This window comes from Euwallacea fornicatus, chromosome 1 (assembly GCF_040115645.1).
Source record: "Euwallacea fornicatus isolate EFF26 chromosome 1, ASM4011564v1, whole genome shotgun sequence".
Classification (NCBI taxonomy): domain Eukaryota; kingdom Metazoa; phylum Arthropoda; class Insecta; order Coleoptera; family Curculionidae; genus Euwallacea; species Euwallacea fornicatus.
The window spans coordinates 6,036,936-6,058,796 of NC_089541.1; the positions used below are offsets into that span (position 1 = coordinate 6,036,936).

At 33.5% G+C, this 21,861-nt stretch overlaps 1 protein-coding gene across 4 annotated transcripts; it reads right to left on the reverse strand.

Annotated features, from left to right (window-relative positions):
- Positions 1-110: 110 nt before the first annotated feature.
- Positions 111-20,845, reverse strand: LOC136342965 (UNC93-like protein). 4 transcript variants are annotated; one of them, XM_066289296.1, is made up of 9 exons: positions 20,580-20,843; positions 9,537-9,640; positions 9,311-9,463; positions 6,355-6,621; positions 2,512-2,798; positions 2,031-2,295; positions 1,814-1,973; positions 629-896; positions 111-579 (listed from the first exon to the last, which is right to left on the reverse strand). In XM_066289296.1, exons 4-9 carry the CDS (start codon positions 6,603-6,605, stop codon positions 305-307), a joined length of 1,506 nt encoding a protein of 501 aa, XP_066145393.1. In that variant the 5' UTR covers positions 6,606-6,621; positions 9,311-9,463; positions 9,537-9,640; positions 20,580-20,843; the 3' UTR covers positions 111-304. The 4 variants fall into 4 exon arrangements, with proteins under 4 accessions (XP_066145393.1, XP_066145384.1, XP_066145378.1 ...); XM_066289287.1 differs by lacking the exon at positions 20,580-20,843 and having other exon boundaries at positions 9,537-9,938; XM_066289281.1 differs by lacking the exons at positions 9,311-9,463; positions 9,537-9,640 and having other exon boundaries at positions 20,580-20,845.
- Between the last annotated feature and the right edge of the window lie 1,016 nt (positions 20,846-21,861).

Below are 21,861 nucleotides of genomic sequence, written 5' to 3' on the forward strand. Positions count from 1 at the left end.
TTTTTAATGTTAGGTGCAAGAGTGCTGAAGAATAGCTTAAAATTTAATTCTTTTTGTGACTCTAAATGCAAAGATTTTCACACAACAGCTGTCGAAATAAAAGACGAAAACAAAGTTTGAAAGTTTCTGCATTTTATTAAAATTTTATATTCTAATATAGAAAATGTGACTTATTATTATATACCAGTAATAATTAGTTATAAATGGTGATTCGAGTAGTATTGGCGAATAAAGAAAATTCTCTATAATATGATCCTTATATTCAATGTAAAATCACAGTCTACTTTATACTGAGCAATGTCAGTTACTCAGCTACCTCTCCAGATTTCTCACTATTCTTTACTAGTTTAAATAACTTTTTATTTGGCTCTCCCCCATTCTTACCCTTCCACTCAATGACTTCCACGACAGTGTACCCTGAGGCCCCTATAATAATTAACCCCAAAAGCAAGTAGAGTTTTACGTCAATGCATAAATATGGGCTGTAGATGTAAGTGATAACCGATCCTGTAGATTCCCAGAGACGGAAGTTGCTGTAAGAAGCTTCTTCTTTACCAGGGAAGAGAATTCCATAAAGAGCTAAAAACACATTATAGTACAAAGAAAATATTAGGGAAATATTTCTTACAGTTAATTTGAACCAGCCATATAGCATCACAAAATCCCCATAAGCCAGCAATAAGGAAGAATGTGATCTTGGCATCAGAGCTTGGCTTCCATACCAGTAAGGTCACAATTAACGCTACATGCAAAGACAAAGCCAGGCAGATTACAGGACTTCTTCCTGTGATTTTGATAATTCCTCCTATGAAGAGGGCCGCAATTCCATTGCAAACACCAAAGCAAATCATGACGAATCCTATATTGCTTATGCCCCATCCACAGGATACGAAAGCCTGAACATATACAAATATAGATCTATCAGTTTCGGGGGAAGGGCCTTTATTAAGTAGAACGATAAACACAGTTTTTTAAATTGGTCAACAAAGAGGGGAAACTTGTATGTATTAGGGTGGGAAAAGGGGGAGGGAAAATCACAGCGATCTAAAAAATTCACTCGGAGTTTTTGATAAGATCTGACACTGCATAAATTTTCGGAAACAGACCAGGTCATCGCCGACAACCAAAAGCAAATCATGACAAATCCTGTGTTGCTGAATTGCAATCCCTTAGAGACGAATGCCCGGAACGGTCACAAGATTGTCTAAATAAAATCCGAGAATGGATGACCAACTGCCCTAATCCGGCGTAAAGGATGAGCCAGGGATGAAATGGCCCTTAAAATAAGAATTGATGGGTTTTGCTTCGTGTACTTAGAGCTGAAAGCTAAATGAGAGATTTGAATCCTGTTTTGTGCTTTTTAGTGACGTCTATTTTTTCTTTAGCCGTTTTGTTAGTCTCTAATGTTGGCATTAGAAAAGCGTAATGAGTTTTCTGAGTTAAAGTTGTAGTATTTCGATGAAAGGAGTCGTAAAGCAACTTTGTATTTGGTCTGACCTCAAATTAGGTCCAGTTCTCACGGGACCACAGTTAGAGATGCGAGTCATTAATATTTTTTTTTCGTTTAATTGAGTTTGTTTCCTTGGCTTTAATATTTCAATTAGTAACGATTACGATATTAAATGGAAAGATTCTTGCATTGTTACGAAGGAATCTTTATGAAAGAAGCATAATATTGAAAAAAGTATATATTTTTTCTTTATTAAAAACTGATGTATGATAAAAAAAAGACATAATTTCGACATGTGATCAAAGAATATGGGTAGTTTTTCGCCTTTCTAATTGCACGAAATTAGCTGAGTAAACTACTTACAGAGGTAAAATCTGCGGCCAAGAATGCTTGTTCTGCCCCGATAAACATTGTAATAGGCAGGATTAATATTTGATAAGGATTTCCCAGTTGCTTCACGATAACTACCAGTAACTTGAATCCGGACATGCCACTTCCACTTCCTTTTCTGTCCTTATTGTACCTGATTAAATTGTAACAGAGTTAAAAATGCCTCATGATCAAATCTAAAAGTTATTACCTTTTTACTGAGTCAACCCCAAAAGTTACAATGAGGCTTGCAACAACCATACATACTAGGTAAATTCCAGCTATGGTGTTGATTTTACTCGCTGGAGGTGGAGCTAAATTGGGAACCACCTCAGTAGCAGCACTGGGGCAAAAATTGGCCCCACATATCTCCCCGGTATCTTGAAGTTGCTCTGATATGTTAAGAGTTTTAACGAATTTTGCCGTGGCATTGTTGATCGTTACATTGTAGGCCCCAATCTCTGGCGAGGATAAAACTGAAATCGTTTTAATTATGTCAATTGAATTACTGAACTTGTGGGCTTCTTCATATTACTAGTTTCAATACCCATTTATTGATGTTTAATTTTAAATCTATTTGAATAAATATCAAATTTCTTAATTGACTCATTGGGGGCATTTTAAGTTACCGCTGCTCGAACGAACCACCTCAGATCAATGAATGCTCGGAAAATCGCTACAATAAAACTCACCTGCGGAGCTGATGAGGTTGCCCCACACTTGGGAAAACTGATAGAAGAGGAAAAAGACGCCGAAAAACCTAGTCACCACAATATCTGCCCCCACTCCGGTCGCCTTGGAGTAGGCCTCCGAGAGGATGGTGAGGTAGGTGCATTTCGCGCACCAGAGGGGCCCTCCTCCTAGCCCTACGGCCAAACCTGCGGGGATCATTGTGAAGAATCGGGGGTAGAATTGAGCCATGATGAAGGGGATGTAGGTCATGAAGGCTAAAGCTATGGTCCATTTTACTCCAAGCCATCTGGAAAGATTCATAGAATCTGCGTTATAACAAGAAAGTGTGATTTACTTATTTCAACATTACGTGATTTATTTATTATCACATGAAGATAATGTCGTGCAGTTAATTGGAATGAATTCAACGTATATTTCAATAGAATTTTCAAATAGTTGCTCACAGAAGATTAGTACTAATACAATTTCTATGCTCTTCCTTTAAAAGATTAGACTTTTCAGATCTTCACAAAATCAGATTGAGAGTACTTTACTCGTAGTGTCGGTCTTGGGAACATAAATACCAACCAAACACTCGATTCATTGACATTATGGCCTCCGCCTAATATAAAAGCCAAGTCAAATATAGAAAGATACAAGTTGAGAGGATGATGATTGTTAACTACTGTTATTGACCTAAGAACATGATTTAGTACATTCATTCAGTGGTCATTTAGTGCCCGAATGACCGATTACTACGGCACTCACCAAAAAAATTGAAGCGTTTCCTTTTTGTTATACAGGGACGTTAATAGTAATACTTCGCTGCATTTATTTATTTGGGAGAGTACCACTCTGTACAGGGTGAGTCATAAAGGAATTGAAAAAAGCGGATGCGTGTAGGAGACCTCAATATACGACGGTTTATTCAATATATTTTTTTTCTATGGTTTATAGTTGAGAAGGTATTGACTTCTGAAGTTGGTCTGCTAATTTAAAAAAAAACGAATATTTCAGAAATACGTCACCATCACGCAACCAAATTTACTGCAGCTTTATTCTTATTACCATCTTTAATTGGTAAAGACATGAAATCGATATATGTGCAATAATAGTTGGATTAGATATAAGGTAAGGTCCAAAAGAGTTGGGATTTTTTTATCTGTGAGGTAACTAACAAACGGACGATATGGTATAGCAATACCGAGCGCAAGCTTAATTTGTAATCCATAGATTACTCATATGAGTCCTATATGGACAGTGGACACTTCAGTTGTGGTGGGGAAATTCTGGAATAGCAATTTGTTCAAAGTGTCATTTTTGGCATCAAAAAATTTCATAAGTTAGAGACGAAAATAATGCTGTTTATCGAAAACTTTGCAAAATATCAGCAAACGATTTGCGGCGTTTTATAGAGCTCGTCGAGACGATTAATTTGAGCTGTTTTTTTTTTAATGCAATTGCTCCACAGCTGCCCTAGTTATCGCAGTTCAAAATTTGAAAAGTGGTAATAAATGGGTACCTCCTCTCTTTAAACATTTTTCGAAAAATTTTGAATTTTTTATGTATTAGTTATCCATAACCAAATATTATAAGCACAATGGCAAATTTTATTTTAAAGCTTTGGTCCCTCTTCAAAATTGATTGAAAACCTTATTGTCTTTGATAAAATCGCAGTTTTATGGAATAGAGTCAAACCAAATTTAAAAGAATTGCCAGTCAAAAAGATGCAAAAAATCTCTTTAAATCCCTTTAAATTTGGTTTTATTCTATTTCACAAAAATTGCGATTTTATCAAAAATGATAAAGTTTTTGACAAATTGTAAAGGAGAATAAAACCTTTCAGAAGAAGAATTAAATTTGTTATTAAATGGTATTGTCTGGTTGTTAGCTACTTTACAGATAACTAAAATACCAAATCTTCTAGATCTTACTTTGCCCCTAATCCAACCTTCATTGAGTCTCCATGGATTTCATATTTCAACCAATTGAACATGTTGATAAGAATAAGACATTTTCCAAAATTGTTTGCGTTGTAATGAAGCATTACTAAAATATGCCGTTTTTTAGAAATTTACAAGACAAGTTCGAGGTCAATATCTATTCAACTATTAACTGTAAAAAGAATCGACAAATTGCTATGTTTTGAGGTTTTGTACGCGCATTTGCTGTGTCGATTCCTTTACGCCTCACCCTGTACACCAATACACGTATTGGTAATAATGAATAGGTGCATTCAACTCAAGTACCCTCAAGGCCAGTACTGTACTGGTACCTTCAAACTGATTTTATTATTATTTATGAACTTATAGAATTATGTCTCTTGTAGTAGACTTAACCATCGGCTTAACGGTTATCAAATCCGCCTAGATGTAGGTGAGGTCATGGCTGCTATTTCATGTATGTATGTGTATATCTCACAGCAATTATTCTACTTCTGGCATTTTATTATCTATTATAGTAAATCTAAATCTGGGTGAGTGGGTGCAGCCAAATATGCTTGTGCAATTTATCAAATCTATCACCAACTGGGGAAAATTAAGTAAGGCCACCGATGTGTAACAAAGAAAATAAATAATTACCTTTAATTACTAATTGTGAAATAATTTCTGTGTTTTTTACCAGGAAAATTCTAGCTTGTACCAGATAGGAAAAGTTATGCGAATGATGTTTACGTTCATTTTAAACAATAAAAATGAAATGACTCGTTAATTGATCTGTCAACAACCGCCAGTTTCAGCAAGGATAAAAATGTACCATTATTGACACACATAACATTAAACGTAGTTAGCTAAAGCGAACACAAAATTAAAATAAATGCTGTATGAGGCACAAAAGAGTTATTGTTTTTTTTTTTCGCACGAGGAAGGTTTTTACAACTCTCAGTTACCTATCAATCCTTCTACCCACCGAGTCCAGATATAATTTCCCTCATCAGAAACTTTTGGAGCCAAATTGATAATTCGAAATAACTTTTGCAATAATTCGAAAAGTTTGAGGCAAACTTGGTATCGTGCATAAAATTTATTGGAGACGTGTCTGAAAGCTTTGAGATTATTCTAAACTAAGAATACACATAAACTTCTTACACGCGCTGTGAATTATTAATTCCAGGAATATACCTGCTGCAAAGTTTAACCTATACTACGCTAACACTTTTAAAGGTATAGAGGTTCGATCTATATAATCTATAAATTTCTTCTTTTTTCATTTCGTTATTAACAAAACTTACTTTTTAAACGAAAAAATTTACGGATATTAAAAATTTGATAAGAAAAGGTTCGATCACTTTAACGTTCCAGTGCATTTAAAGAACACGTTTCTCTAGAAGAATAATTTTTGCTCGTGGTTACGTTTGTATGGTCTGTTTTTACCACCTGAAGTCAACATTTTTAAATGGAACCCTCTGTATATATATATATATTTTTAAATATCCCTATTCATATATATAACCGTTTTGAAGCTACAGAGCCATAAACAATGAAATTTAAAAAAAATCGTCCATTACTTTGTCCACTTTGTCAACCAGCATACTTTTAGGTAATTAAAACGGGAAATTCGGAAGATAATTTGAATAAGGTACAATAAGTTCACTTTCCTGTCCTCGTATTTCTGCAACTCGAAAGTAAATCTCTTTACACGGGACGCTCAGTATATTTTTAGGTTTGAAAAACTTGAAATTAATTTCGAAACTATACTGGTCTTTAACCGTTTTTAAGACATAAAACCTCGAGGATAATTTACAAAATAAACATTTTTTCGCCTGTCGATGACTTAAAAATGGACTTTCCACATTATTTTTGGATACTCCGAAAAATGGAAAATGGGGAGATAATTATTTCTGTTTTCTTTTCATACTTCACCTGATAACGATGACTGGGAGAAATATATTGGAGAGCAGCAATGAGGCATAAATTGCTGCCAATGTGAAAGTGCCCAAGGAAGCCTCTGAGTTGATTGAGCTTTGCAGATTTGAAGCTCCCCAAAACGCTGTAAAATGCAACATAAAGGCAAACCCCACCACTAAAATATTCTTCCATATTCTCCACTGCTCATTGGAATTTCGACCAACTTCATCTTCTTCGGTTTTGACTCTCTGGAACTTCGTGTCCATGTCTTGTTTCCGAGTTCTGCAAAAAATGACCATTTCATATTCAGGCAAGAAATTTAATTTAAACTTTTGGGACGAAGTATGTGGCATTAATTCCCCTAATGTGGCATGTGGTGTGCACAATAACGAAAATGGGCCTTAATGCGAGCTTTTACTACATATTAGACCAAAACTCGGCAGTTATCTCGATGTTATACGCGTTTTGTAGTTCAGGCCGTCAAAATAAGCTTTATGGGCGTGTCTGAATTTTTTCCAATTTATTTATTTCTCTATGGAAAAATGATCTTCCTGATTATACGACGGCTTTATCGGGGGTTTTGACCGAGCCAGACAATTCAAAACAAAGTCGTTTTCTTTTTTACTGGAGATGGCAGTTCTAGCTTGAACGTCGCGGAAATTGGGGTTTTGTGAGAATTCAGGCGATGTTTTCTCGGGTTTGGGCTAATAATGTTATTAGTTTGTTCCACTCTATATTCCAGAGGAACTTAGACCTTTTCGACTGCAATATGTTTTTGTAGGAACTGTTATAGAAGGGAGAAGTTAAACAGGGTGCCAATAATTCAATATTATTATGTGCGTATTCATCAATACATGTAAGTATCGAACCATCCGAATTTTTGCCATTAGCGTAAACCGGATAAGTCGAAGTAAATTGAATGTTTATTCAAATGAGTCCTTATGTAAGTGAATATACGAAGTTGTGACTTCATCGAATACGATAAATCAGCCAATATTCAAGATTTAATGTTATGCCTAATTACTAATGTGCTTTGTCATTATTCATGTTGGACTGCTTTGCAGTATTAGAATATTATTATTAGAAGTATAAGTGACTACATTTTAATAAATTAGAAAAGGAGGTGTGTATCAATACATGCTAAGCTCGATAGGGGTTTCCGAACATACCTCCTGTTGCACACAAATATAATTTATTAATTCTATTTTTGTATTGTAATCTAGGAAATAAGCATTGACCATGATATGACACATTACATCTTACTTGATATGTCCGTTTGATTCAATAGGATAAAACAGATGAGAATCTTTTACTCATGGTCAGGAGTATTCATATATAAGATGTTCGTCTTCAATTTGAAGCCATTTTAATTTTATCATGCATAAATTGTAATTACATAATCATTTGTTACCTTCATTGAAAATAGCATGTTTCCACGCCATTACAGATTCGTTTTTCTTCGAGCGAAGGCCAAATAAACGTGACAAATATGAGTAAAAACACTGTGAATCGTGGCTAAAAAGGAGTAATCGAAATATAAATCAGATAGATATATATATATATATTAAAAAAAAAACATTAAATTAATCACTTAACTGGCGAGTTGAAAGAATTTTAATTGGTTTGCAGTATGTGGAGATTTGCATTTTAGAAAAAAGTTACTGAAAATTTAAAGCAGAAATTAAGTGGTTGGTAAACCCGTCTAGTTTTCCACGTACAAGCAAGTAGACGGAAAACCTACTTTATTATACATTAGACCACCATTTTAATTAGCAACCCCGTAGATATATATGTATTCCATCCAAAATCGTTTTTTTGATGAATATTGACAAAACCAACGGCGCATTAATGATTTTCATCCAAAGGAGGATATGACGGATCATAAAATTCACAAAACTATGACCCACAAGTTGTCGGATGTGCTTGTTACTTAGCCATAAATTTTATAATTTTCTGGGTTAATTGGGAGTTACATGCAAAGCAAGAACACTCTTGTAACAAATAAGAAATTATTTCACCTTGTATTTTTTGTAAGTGCATTATTCCTTATTGTTGGTAAATAATATTATAATTCAGTACATGTACCTTGTACGTACAAAATAATTTAATTTTAAATTAACAACCTTATTAAGAACCATTTTTCACTAGCAAAGTGGTACATGTAAAAACGTTTCGTAATTGAGAAATATTTAGCATTTATCTTTCGAATTGCTAACTTATTTGCTATTGATTTTAAATTATATGTGATTAAAGGCGATTTTGTGATAGTGATATACCTTAAGGACACGGTGTAATGTGCAATTTTTGAGAAATCAACTTGTGCGATAATTTTTTGAAACTTTACTTTATTTGAAAATTAAAATATTTTTAATCCATTTTGCTGCTTCAGTGCATCTTGGGCGCCTTTGAAGGCCCTAAAGACTCGTTAAGTTTTTCCTGCACTTAATACGAACGTGGGAGTTGATCATCGTTTATGGCAAATTTACAGCTAACATCTGCAGTAGAACTTAAGGAACTTGGTTCCTGGATAACGTTTAGGGGGGAATTTGTGAGGGGATTTAAAAACAATAAAAAAATGAATCATTATGACTCAGAAGCAATTTCAGGTCAAATGTAAATCGAAACGAAAACATTTAGAAAAATAATTATTAATTTACTGGGCAATTCATCAAAAAAGAAACAAAATTTCATCACGACAATGTGAATTTATTTGTTTGTGGCAAGTCATTGAAGGGACATATAGGCGTGCGTATGAGGATATGCCTTTTTAATAGTACATGTATGGAAGATTAAACTTGACGGTTTACCTCACACTTAGCTGTTTTTCACGATAAAAATATTTAATAAAATATTTAATGTATTATTAAATAATTGAAGTGATCTTGAAAAACTCGAGTCAATGAGAACAGGAACTCTATATCATTCAATACCTTATTACAATTCAAAAATAATAACTTATCTGTCTACTTACCAACAATTTCCAGTAAAAATAATTTTTCACAACCCAAACTGAGCCCGATATTCTACCAACCACCAGAAACGCGAAAATCGCTTTAACTAAGAAACTGACTACAACCACCCGCCAGTCCAGACCCAAGGCCGTCAGATTTCTTCAGTCGCCCTTCTATTTCGCCAAAGATAAGAAACAAAAATACCATTTATTACAACGATAAAGTTATGTTTCCGTGTGGTCTCACCAAGAAGCAACTTTGTAGGTGTGCGAGCGTCATTCAAAGCACACTGGGGTATCCCCAGCTGCTGATGGTGGAGCTGTTGATATGAGCTTTTTGATGGTAAAAATCTGAAAATATCCACCGGGTTATGCTAAGTAGCGTAGCCGCTCTGACCAGTTTTGCTTAACTAGAAGAAACGCAGGTACACGTAGGTTTGTAAATAGGTTGGGTGTTCCCCATCGTTAGGCTATAAAAGTTTCGCATACTGACAACTGTTTAAGTCAATGTTGCATTTATTTCTGAAAGTGCGCTAATATTTTACGATTATTCACGTGATGCTAAAGCAAAACCGATAAGGAGATAGAGCTTATGGAGCTCAGAGTCGTTAACTGAATTAGCAGCCTTGTACGCAAAAAGCTTATATTATTTACTGATTACGTACACGTGTGGGAGCACTTAAAAAACCAATAGCTAATATTTTTAATTTATTGATAAGGCTTCACAAATGTCTATTAGGTCTAATGCACGAGCCATTCTTCGTATATTATATTCTTTGATCGTTTCGTGAGTTCTTCAGATTCTAAAATATTACTCAGGCTATAAAAGTTTTTCCTTAATACGAGGAAGATTCTGCAACTTATTGTCCCTGAAAATAAGGGGTCTATCTTTAAACAGGTAGTTATAATTTACAAAAACCGCAATGGTGGTATTATAATATACTATTACTTTCATTGTTGACCTAGACCTTGCGGCTGCTGTAAAAGATCGTCAGGCGAGATAAATCATTTAAATAATCGTATGATTTGCAAACCAAATGAAGCTTATGTTCGGTTAAATTAACGGAAAACTAATTCGAAACTTACCCAAACCGATTAAAACCTTAATCTGAAAATCATATGACACTCTAAAAAAACTTTGTTATTTGGATTTTTTGAGTTTTTCGTTCTGACAAAGGATTTTCATGAGAACTTGTACAAATACCATGCTTTTGGGCTCTTCCAATTCGAGAACCATCTGCTAATTTAGTTAAAAAAATTCGTATCTATTCATCCATGGAACGTTCAATGTCCATGAAAAATCGGAAATGGTCAATGAATATTTGTGAAGCATACTTTCCTGTCCATTTCCATTTCAGGAGCTGTTGTATATGCGAGATCGATTAAATAAGAAAAGTTATTTTTGTGGGAGTCTATTTTTCAATTTCTCCGCATTCAATAAAATAAGGAAAATATAAATAGTCAAAATCGTAAATGGGTTGCGTAAAGTATCATAAACAGCAAATTCTTACATTCCTAATTTAATCAATCTTTGCCATTGAGCATCCAATATTTTGTATTTAAAAATCCTGAAAAGAGGCACTTTCGGACCTTTGAAAGTATGTAGGCTTGAGGTAGTTAAACTTTTATAATCGTCAAAACTGACCAATTTTACCTATTAAAAAATGTGAAAATGTTTTGTTATTGAAAACCTAGAAATTGTTCGCCTTTTAACTCTTAAAAATATTCAGATTTAACGAATTTAAATTACAAAACTCGTTTGGATTCTGGATTGCAAATTTGCTGCTGAAGCGTCCTGGAGATGAGAATCAATGATTTTTAAAATTGTTCTGATCTCTTTAAAAGAGAGACAGAATCGGTTCAAATCGTTAAAAGACTTGTGGAGCTTCAATGATTTTTCAAACTCGAAATAAATGCGCCAAGAGAAAATATAAGTGCAAAAATATTATTCGTAAATATCTTGAACCTAGTGCGCCATATAAGCTTATTTCCTAACCGGAACTAACACTTATTAAACTCAAAATGAAATCACACTAGCTTTCACTCTGAGTACGTTCCTGGAAGTCTGGATCTCTATTCTTAAAAAACGAAGAAAAGAACAATTTTTTCCGAATCGCTTTGTAGCGAACTGCGCTCTCGTCCAATATTTTATTTGGTTTTGAACGTCTTTTTTTGCCTTTAGACAAGATCCGACCAAACGACATTCTGGGCTTGCTTATAGTGTTATCAAAAAGAGTGACATCAAAGGAATTTAACTTTATGCTCGAAACGGATGGAAATTCCTTGTATAATATGGCTCTATTTTTTCGCTTTGAATAACAAAGGGTAAAGCAATAAGTTTTTCTACGTAGTCTGGTTTGCTGTTTAATACAGAAATTTGACTTAATACAAGACGCGTTCGAGTCAGTTGTTGCTTTGAAAACTCTCTGAAGTTTTTGGAATTCTGACGAAGTACAACTATATTGCTAAAAATAATTTAGTGTTGAAAAAATATTCTTCACCATATTTGCAAGAAAAGCTTTCCAGTGATTATGGTTTTGCGGTTGTATAATCACTTGTCTGCAATGTAACAACACGCACATAATAAATTTTTAAAGATTATGAAATAAAATTATATTTATAGGGGATGTAGTTATTGACATCATAGTTCCAGTAGATGACTTGTTTTAAAAACAGAAAAGTTAAAACAAACAGTGTTTCTTGACAATACGGCGAATACAATTTTTATCAATCGAAATTGTTCAGTTGCAATCAAACGCAATTGTAATAGGTATTTATCTAAATATGAGAATCAAATGCATTGCTATTCATTTTATAAACGTTTAACTATACTTATATGCAAAAGTGAGTATTGTAATGTTTCAAATAAAACTTAGGTTGAAATTAGAGCCCACTATTATCATGACAGTAAGAGAACAATATGCAATTTAAGTAAGGGTTTTTTAAAATTTGTAATTTTTTTAAAAGACAGATCCTAACAAGATATTAGTAAGGTTGCTTAGTAACAAGATTATAATATCCAGGTAGTCTAAATGCATGTTTGATTTACCGGCTGCAAACCAGTGCAGGACAAGGAGCAAATAAATCTACCTTAACAACATGAGATAAACGCGTAGACATTATTTCAACTTGATATAAAGGCAAAATCTTTTTCAAAATAAAAAGCAGTTATTTTGTCGACGAAAAGGGAAGAGAAAAATATATAATTGAGAATTGAGTGTCACTAAAGGATACAGTTTATTAGGTTTTTGGTGTTAGAAAACTATTAACAGTACATCTATTGAAATGGAAAAAAATACCGGGTCTATTAGTATTTTATCCAAAAAACATTGTTTTCTTTCATTAGCTGATACATTGGTAAAGAGAATGAGCGTTAAAGCAGTAAAGAAAAAACGTGTCTAGGATAACAATCGATTCGTTAATTACGAGACCTTCTGGATATTTAATACTGTCGGTTCTCTGGGAAACCCATAGAATTGGGAATTCGTAGCCATGTTTCAAAAAATATACCCTTGTATGTATATTTTTTCTATTCAACACCACTTTTCAATCTTTACTAGATTTCCCTGAAGACTGGAGGAAGGGTGAAAAAGTGGCAATTGATCATCATTCTGTTGTCTAGTAATGTAAACGCAGCAGCTTTGACTTTGAGATATCAGTTCTGAAACGGTCAGACAATATTATAACATTTAATTTCAGACACAGGGGTAATACTAATTGTTAAAAGTTAAAATATGGATCTCATTTAATATATGACTCTCTTTATAACTTATTCTTATTGAAACCAATACAAGTGGACTTCGCTTGGAATTTGGAAATGAAATTTTAATACTCTTAATTTCTGCTTTATTGTATCTAATTTACAAACCTAGACCATGTTAAATTTTTACCGGAGCGTACAAAAAACCGAAATTCTTTTTTAAAATTTTTCCTGATCCTGCAATTTCAGGAATACAAATGACCGCTATTAATTTTTTAACAGCCTTTTATATTTAATCGGGTCGGCTTTTTTTAACTTTCATTCAGAAAGAGTTTTGGGGAAACTGCCTAGGAATTTCGAATTCATTTTTTCGGACATTAACGCCCATGAGTATTTATGTAATAATTATTTATTGGGGTTTATTTATATTGAGAACTTTCCTGTAATAACTATTGAATGTGGCGAAATTGCAGCTTTTGTTTATTGATTTATAGGCGGAGTTAGTATCTGGAAATCGGATTTATTAAGCACGATATACTGATTTTGCGTTGATTGTAATTGTGGTATAAATAATTGCTATTTACTGCTTATGATAATAACATTATAGAGTTTAATATTGCTAAATTATATTATTGAGGGCATCATATATAGTTTGAGTATTGAAGTTCTAGAGCTGAGTCATAGGTTTGCCGTTCTCACTAACATATATTTAGTGGATGAAACGGAAAAAAAGAATGATAAAGAAAAAACTTTTTCCAGTGCAATATTATTATACAGGAAGTTCATTAAAAACGCCGACTCCCCGACCTTTAGATGTCTCCCCTGCACGACGCCTAGCCCGACACTTCATCCCCGATTTCAGCTAACTACCAAAATCGAGGCCACGAAGAACGGCGATCCCCTTTCCGCGATTACACAGCAAATATTATTATAAATTTCTACTTCACTGCTTTTACGTGCAACTATAGAAATTGTTAAGTACAGGTATTTGCTTTATTATTTATTTTTATATTTAGAAAAAATAACCAATTTCCCAAAAATAAACTCCTTAAACTCCCTTTTTTCTGTTTATTTGAAGGTTGTAAAGTTGCGCAAATACAAATCCGAATGTGGGCGCTTATTCGATTAGTATACGAATTTGAAATAAATATTACTTTAGGTAAATATCTGATATTGAAGGTATTTGTATACACCATTAATAAGTTATGAGAATATTCATTTTATATATCTTTATTTATTTACAACTTATTGTAAACGGCCTCATTTTTTGTAATTATTTTCTGCTAAATGCATCGAGTAATAATCGGCAAAGGGAGTAGAACGCCCCAAAATATTGCATATGAAGAAATTGGATCTCACCTCTGTATTGTTAATGTTTATTCAACTCAATCCTTCGATCTCTTTATCACTGTTCACTTGAATAATTGAACACTGAGTAGTTTCGTCACAAATTTCGAGCCAGTTGGTTTTTTTGCCGATCAGGGTACCAACTTAAGTTTTGGCATTAAGGTGAATTGCCTCTAACGGAAACAACCTAAAAAAGGAGGTATTCCTTAATTAGGGTATTCTGGCATTTAATACACACATTACGATTGATGATGCGATCCCACAATTCTACTATCCAGGCTCCGTCGACAAAGTAACAATATCGTAAACCAATTAATTTTCCTAACGCAAAATTCCACAATGCGAAACGTACATATGTATTCATCAAAACGAATATCTAAAGTAAATTTGTTTTGAATTGTTCATTACCACACAGTTCAATGCAAACTTGAAGCCGCTATCTTGCTGTTATGTGCTTTACATTGAAAATAATTGACTCTATGAGGGTAGTTTCAAAGTATCTGACCTAAGACATAGATTGCAATTTCATTGTTAAAAATTTGCCTATATTACAAACTTATTACTTTAAAAAGGTTGTCTAAGGTTTGGGGTTGCTCCGTTGATTTTGTATTAGTTTTGGAATCGTTTTTATTGAACGCTTTTAGAGATTTTGTAAATATCGAAAAAATTGGTAATCTATACGTAATTCAATGCTTTAATTTGAAAGGTCTTAGTCCATACAACATAAAAGCAGAGTTAGATTCTACTTTGGGAGATCTGGTCCATCGTTAATATCTGTAAAATATTGGGTGGCAGAGCTTAAACATGGTCGTACGAGCATTTAAGACGAATTCCGCAGTGATCGACTCCATGACACACCAGATCTGACCAGATTCCAGATATTGTAGTGAAAATCCATAAAACTGTATTGGAAGATGGGCACTTCAAAAAGTACCATACATCGCATTTTGGCTGAACGATTAATTTAAAAAAGTTATGCGTAAGGTGGGTCCCGTGTTTACTCATAATGGAACAAAAACAGCGCCGTGAGGACGTTCCACGGGAGTGTTTGACAAAATTCTGCAGCAATAAAGCCGAGTTCTCATATCGATTCATAACCATGGATGAAACGGGTCCATTATTTCACACCTGAGACGAAAGATCAGTCAAAACAATGAACTCAAAGGGGAGAGTTTGCTCTAAAGAGGGCGAAAATCTGACTATCTGCAGGAAAGTTGATGGAGTCAGTTTTTTGGGATGTACGTGGGATAATTTTTGTTGTCTATTCTTTTGAAAGAAAAGCAAGAAACGAAGAATATTATATAAATTTATTAAGCTTTTAAGCGAAAAAATTAGGAAAAAGCGACCCCATGACACAAAAAAGCAAGTCTTGTTTCATCAAGACAGTGCATCAATTCCGCACTTCCGTAATGATGAGGGCCAAAATTAGTGAACTTGGTTTCGAACTTTTTACTCATTTATCCTATTCGCCGGATATAATCATCTCAGATTATTTTCTTTAAACTGAAAAAATGGCTCGGTGAAAAGAGATTTGCCAATAATGAAGAGGAAGAGTTCTGGGTCGATGCCCATATTGGACATTCGAAGCTTCTTACTATAAACAGGGTATAGAATATCTCTGGGAAAAGTATATCAATCTTAAAGGAGACTATGTTGAGAAATAATGTAATATTTTCTAAATTTTTGGTTTCTTTAAAAATTAAGTAGAGTGTTTTGGGACTCTCCCCGTAGAAGTTGATGATGACTTCCATCTGATACATTAATTCTGATTTATCTTTGCGATGAATACTATATTTCAGTATAATTTACTGAATCGAATTGCACCAAAACTACAAAATAAAAGCCCACTGAAGTTGTCACGTGAAACATCAAAAAAACTTAGCTGTAGATAATTACTCGACGAGTTTCATACTGCTTTCATAAGAGCTGAGTTCGAATTGTATATTCCATAAGCCTGCAGCTCAAATTGGTACTGAACTATCTGTCTGATAATTAATACACTCTGGAAAAAAATATATCAATTGCTCAACACCTTTAGGGCCTTATTTATCTTTATCGTAAATGTAATTTTGTTATTAGTAGCCAAGCTTAAAATTTTCATTTTATTGTCCTCAAACTCGTCTACTAGCCCTTGACAAATCATATATAGAGTTACTGTAGTTCACAAGACAGAAGCATAACAGATCAAAAATTTGATTCTTCTTTCATATTGCAGGAATAGATAAATTTGGATAAGTAAGTTGATTTCAAAGCTGAAGAGTACGAATATCAAGGATAGACTGTGGATCTTCTGTAAAAGCATAGAAATTTCGAAGATGCTTTTGAAAATGTGTTTGCCTCTGTTCAAGAGATGTTCTTGCCAAATGCTGTTAAAATTCTCGATTTGACTTAGATGCTTTAGATTTGCATTTACAATCACAAAAAAATATCGAATCACGAGAATATAGACCCAGAAGGTATTTACAATTAAAATTTACAAATATTGAGCTTATTCTTGGAGGAAGCCTTTCTATGCTTGATACCATAATGAACTGCCAAGTATCTAATAATACACATATTATCACAATTGTCGTATGATTCACCATAATTTAGTTGCTGGGTAATCCAGAATTTCAAAAGAAGCCAAAACTACTCAAGCCACCAGATAAAGCCCTAATATTACCACCGCAATTATTTTAATGTATCGACAAGGTTTCCACATACCAAATTTCTGACATTCTGGCTTTATTCTAATCAATCCTTCTCTGAGTTGAGATACCATTTTTTAGTTCGCCAGACTGGTTGTTGTAACTATTGAAGTGGCCAATGTTAAGCTCAGTGAATTCAAGAACACTGAAAATTCTATTAAGGTATATTGAACGAAGATATGTAGGTTAAATTGGAAATAGATCCATCAGGTTAGTAAAGTGTAGTAAAACATGATGTAGAGGAATACGAGGGGTTTTCTTGAAGGGAGTTGAAAGGGGATCCCGAAGATGAGGCCGACAAGCCTGAATGGTTTTAAAATGTTTACGTATGTCCTTTGAGGGTTGTTTTTGAGGAAAGGATACATTTTTGCAGTAATCGAGCGAGGGATAGTTATAATGTCAAATATCTTGATTTGACGTAAAAATAACGAGGAACTTTGTTGTTAAATATTAATTACTATACTTATCAACGTGTAGCATTGACGAGGATGTCTGGTGAATAAATGAAATTAAGTAGGGAATTTATTGTAATATCAATCAGAGTAATAGTGATCAAAATATAAAATACACACATACAGGGTGTCTCGCATAAAAAAATTTCTTAATAGAAAATAGAAGCCACGTATTGTTGGCAATAAGCTGAAATATCTTCTAAACTAAGCTGCAAAACAAAATTTTATAAGAACGAAGAAATTTAGATAAAGCAAACAACTAATTTGAATAAGTAAACAAATGCACCATTGGCGTGAGCAAAAAAAAGTCGGAGGGAAAACGTGTACAGAACCCTCGATTTTCCTGATTGTTTGTCAGAATTTTTTAACCCAGATTATTGGAAATGTGTGCCTCATCGAATGATACAGCATTGAAACATTTCATTAAAATATGTTAAGCAAGATCCAGATTATTAACAAAAATATATTTTTTAATTAATTTCACATCCTTTGTGCTTAGTACAGAGTGTCACAAGAAAAATTTAATTATTTTCCCATAATGATTAGCCGGTTAGCCGATTAGTCTGGTAAAACGAGATACCCCGTATATATCTGAAACTTTACAGGCTCTTGATATATCTATTTTATAACGTTTTTGGAATAAAGAGCAGCTTTTAATAGCCTGGACTTGGTACTACCACTGTTTCCTGAGGTTTTGGACTACCTTGTCTTAGCATAGGCTAACTCGGTTAACCTAATTGTCTACCACTTGCCAGCCGAAATCCCCTGACACAATTTTAACCCTCTGAAAGAGCGTTATTCGACGACAATATTCCGTTAGCCCTTAATGGAATATTAACCTTATTTCATTTTATAAAAATTTCCCATGTTTATCATCATCCATTATAAGCTCATTTCTCTACGGCTCGTTTCCTGCCGGAACAAGACATTATTGTTACACAACCAGGTAACAATACAGCTCAAATTAATGTTTTTTTTTTAGTATAAAAATGAAAGTCCGTCGAAACGTTTTAAGGGGAAAATCTGGGCCCTGACGGTTTGAAATTGTTTTTCTTTGGGGGTTCGAGAGGACGCCACGGAGCATACAATTTAATGTGCCCTTAGAAAATTGAATGTCCCGTGGGTAGTTCATTAAAATTACATTAAAAGAGCAACTCTCGCTTTATGCAGGGAAAATTAATTAATCTCCTGGACTGCGTTGGACTTTTAAAAATCCCTCCTCCGAATAAAGTTTAATTAAAGCTTTATAACGTAGATTTGAAGGCAAAGGCGGACCACTCGTCCGTGTGGATAAAATTTGTTATGAATTCGCTTTCGATTTCGATAAGTTCCTAATGGAAACAAGACTTTCTTATTGTCTTTATGGATTTCTACTCGTGCGGATACACCTCTGAAATATTTCCTGAATCCTCGGAGCTATCAGTCTTTTTTCTTTGTATGCCCAACAAAGGTTTTGAACCCTTTAATGTACAAATTTGCTTCCTGGGGAGAGAAAATCTTTATTTTATATAAACGAAAAGTAAGGAAGCTTATTTGAGGCCTGGCCCAATGTATAGACCAAAGATGTGTGAAATGACTGAAATGGAAATGGTAGTTCGGTTGAGAAAATTCGGTTATGGTATTGTCAAGGGAAATTTTAGACATCTTTTTTTAGGGGGGAATAATGCCTTACGCATCAGTAAGTGTTGTTGTATTAAAGGAAATTCACGTCATTCTCATACAAAACTGCCCGAGAATGACAATTATTATTTGTGTTAATAATTGTTATTAATCCTGTGTTAAACTTACCTAAGAATAGTGTGACATTCGACAATTACAAGAAACCCGATAAGTGTGTGAGCCGTTATTTTCCCTCAAAAAAATTACATTCCGCTTCATATGTATAAAGGCTGTAATACCTCATCATGAAAATATTTCGGAAAATAAGATAATGGAGACAGAACGGTGAAAGATACGAAAAATACTACATGATCTAAAAAACTTAACACCCTGTATATGGCTACGGACGACTTTGACATTTTGTCGTAGAGTGCCATGAAGGAAATAGATGTACAAAATTTCAAAATTTTAACTCCAAGTATATGCTAAGAAAAACGCAAAATATGATAAAGGATATGAAACTTTGTATTCTGTATATCGAAAATGGTTCGTTTTTTATTATGGGTCTGTTGACATTTTAAAACTATTTTACAGGTACTATTGCATCCAGAAATATATCGATGATATGTTACACCTTGTACAACAGCTTTACGATTTTTTATATGGAACGATATATTGGCTAACATATCATATTTACATTATGACAGTGTAAGTACTGTACATATGTATAAGTACTGCGTAAACATCATCTAATAATTCATAAAAAAATCATAAACTTAATTGTTTTACATTTTCCGTTTGCTTAAGACAAGGGTAATTGAAGGCCGAGAAAGTGAGACAAAAGTACATGTTGCACTTCAAAAACGAATTCAAATATTATTTGTAATATCCTGTAGACCATAAGTATGAGTTAACAGAGGTTAATTATAATAATGGCTATATTAAGCTTTATACTTCTCAACCTCGTTTATTAATTACAATGTGTATTTTTGATGTTGAAAAATGTCTAAAAAGTTTCATAACTAATCTTTAAAAAAAGGTTAATGGAACCAGCAAATCCAAAAGTATTGTGAAGAAATTGAGCATTTTAAGAAATTTCGAATATATAAAACTGTTATATTAATAAGGTTATTCAAACAGTAACATATTTAAATGAATCGCAAGAGATCAAAAAGTTTATATAATCGAGCAAAGATAGTTTTTTAGCCGTTTTTAGCCATTACAAAAAAGTTTGGGGAATCAAATGGAACATAGCTCTAGGGAAAAATATCACATGTCTAATTAGAAAGGCTTCACTAATGATTCTGATTTGAGCTGAATTATTCATAAAATGAAGAAGTTGTGAATCAAATCCATCAAAACATCTGAATTTTTGAAATATGGCAAATTTTTTGTATTGCGTCCAAGAAATTTAGGATTAACTACACATTCAAATATTATACAGCATTTTTTAATTTCAATTATTTCCTTATATAAATTTCCGATATGACTGTATCTCCACTTACCCTTCATTCTTCTGTTCAATTTTATCCGAAATGGTATACACCTTTCTGGAGCCTCCCATCTCTAAAATTACCACTTTTAGGCACTTCTAAACTTCCATGTAATGCGTTCACTTTGGTATTAGAGTCCTATCTAACAAAACCCCCATCAGTAGAAGGATTCTAAAGGTGCGTAGCACGTAAAGTGATAATGAGAATACCATTTGTCTACACGATATAGACTACACCGTGAGATAAATCCTGCAACGTCCTTGTGTGTATGCGAAATCAAGTTAATTTCAGTTTTAATGTTACTAATGGGAATTAATAGCATTCTATGTTTTCAAGTTGTTAAAATCTGTAAATACCAAACGATTAGTGTTAGACAATTTAAGATAATTATAAACTATTTCGATTTCAAAACCCAATCTCATTTGCTGCTTAACAGTTTTACACGGTGAACCACCTCGCAATAAAGTTCTTTAATGGCTGAGGGTGATGCAAATAACATCAGGGATTGCATTATTGGAATGTTAAAATTTCTTTTCTTATTGAAGAAAAAAACTTGCGTAAACAAAGCCTGAGGTTCTAACTAAGAATAGGAATAGTAAAAGCTGTTAACAATGTCTTGAAGCTCTAAACTGTCTTTGAGCTTTAACCCTTAGAGCGTAAATTACAATTACAGAGAACCAGGGAAAACCTAATTTGAAATATTATTTCCTCTTTGGATGTTTTGGTTAGTTTTTCCTCAAGTTTCCTGGCAGAACAAACAGTTCTGAGCTGGATTTTGAGCAATTGCCAGAGGACATAAGGTTGAGCGGGCTTTAAAAGTTGCATTAAATGCTTTTCTAACTTCAAGCATAGAATTTTAATGGCATAACGGAAACCAAGTAAAGGGATAGGTGCAAGTTTGTTTAGAGGTTTATGATCTCAGAAAGAGATTTTATGCTAAATATTTTGCCTAATTAGAATGAAAAACTTTGAAAGGCCATTTTAATGCTAGAGATATATAAAATTGATTAACCTTGATGCAAAATATTAAATTTGATTAGTGATGATCAAGGGGAGACGATTAGTTCAAGCTGTTGCACACATCATATATAGTGCATTTATAAGTACGATTTAATAAGTCTTTCAAGGCGATGATGAAATTCAAGATTTTTTCATTAAAGAACCCTGCTGGTAATTGAATATGTAATTTCGTCATACTTACTTATTAAATCACTCTGTATTTTTCCTACCCAGAGAACCAATGTAATGATGATATATTCCGTAAAAACAGGATAATCCGTTTCAAGTTCACGAT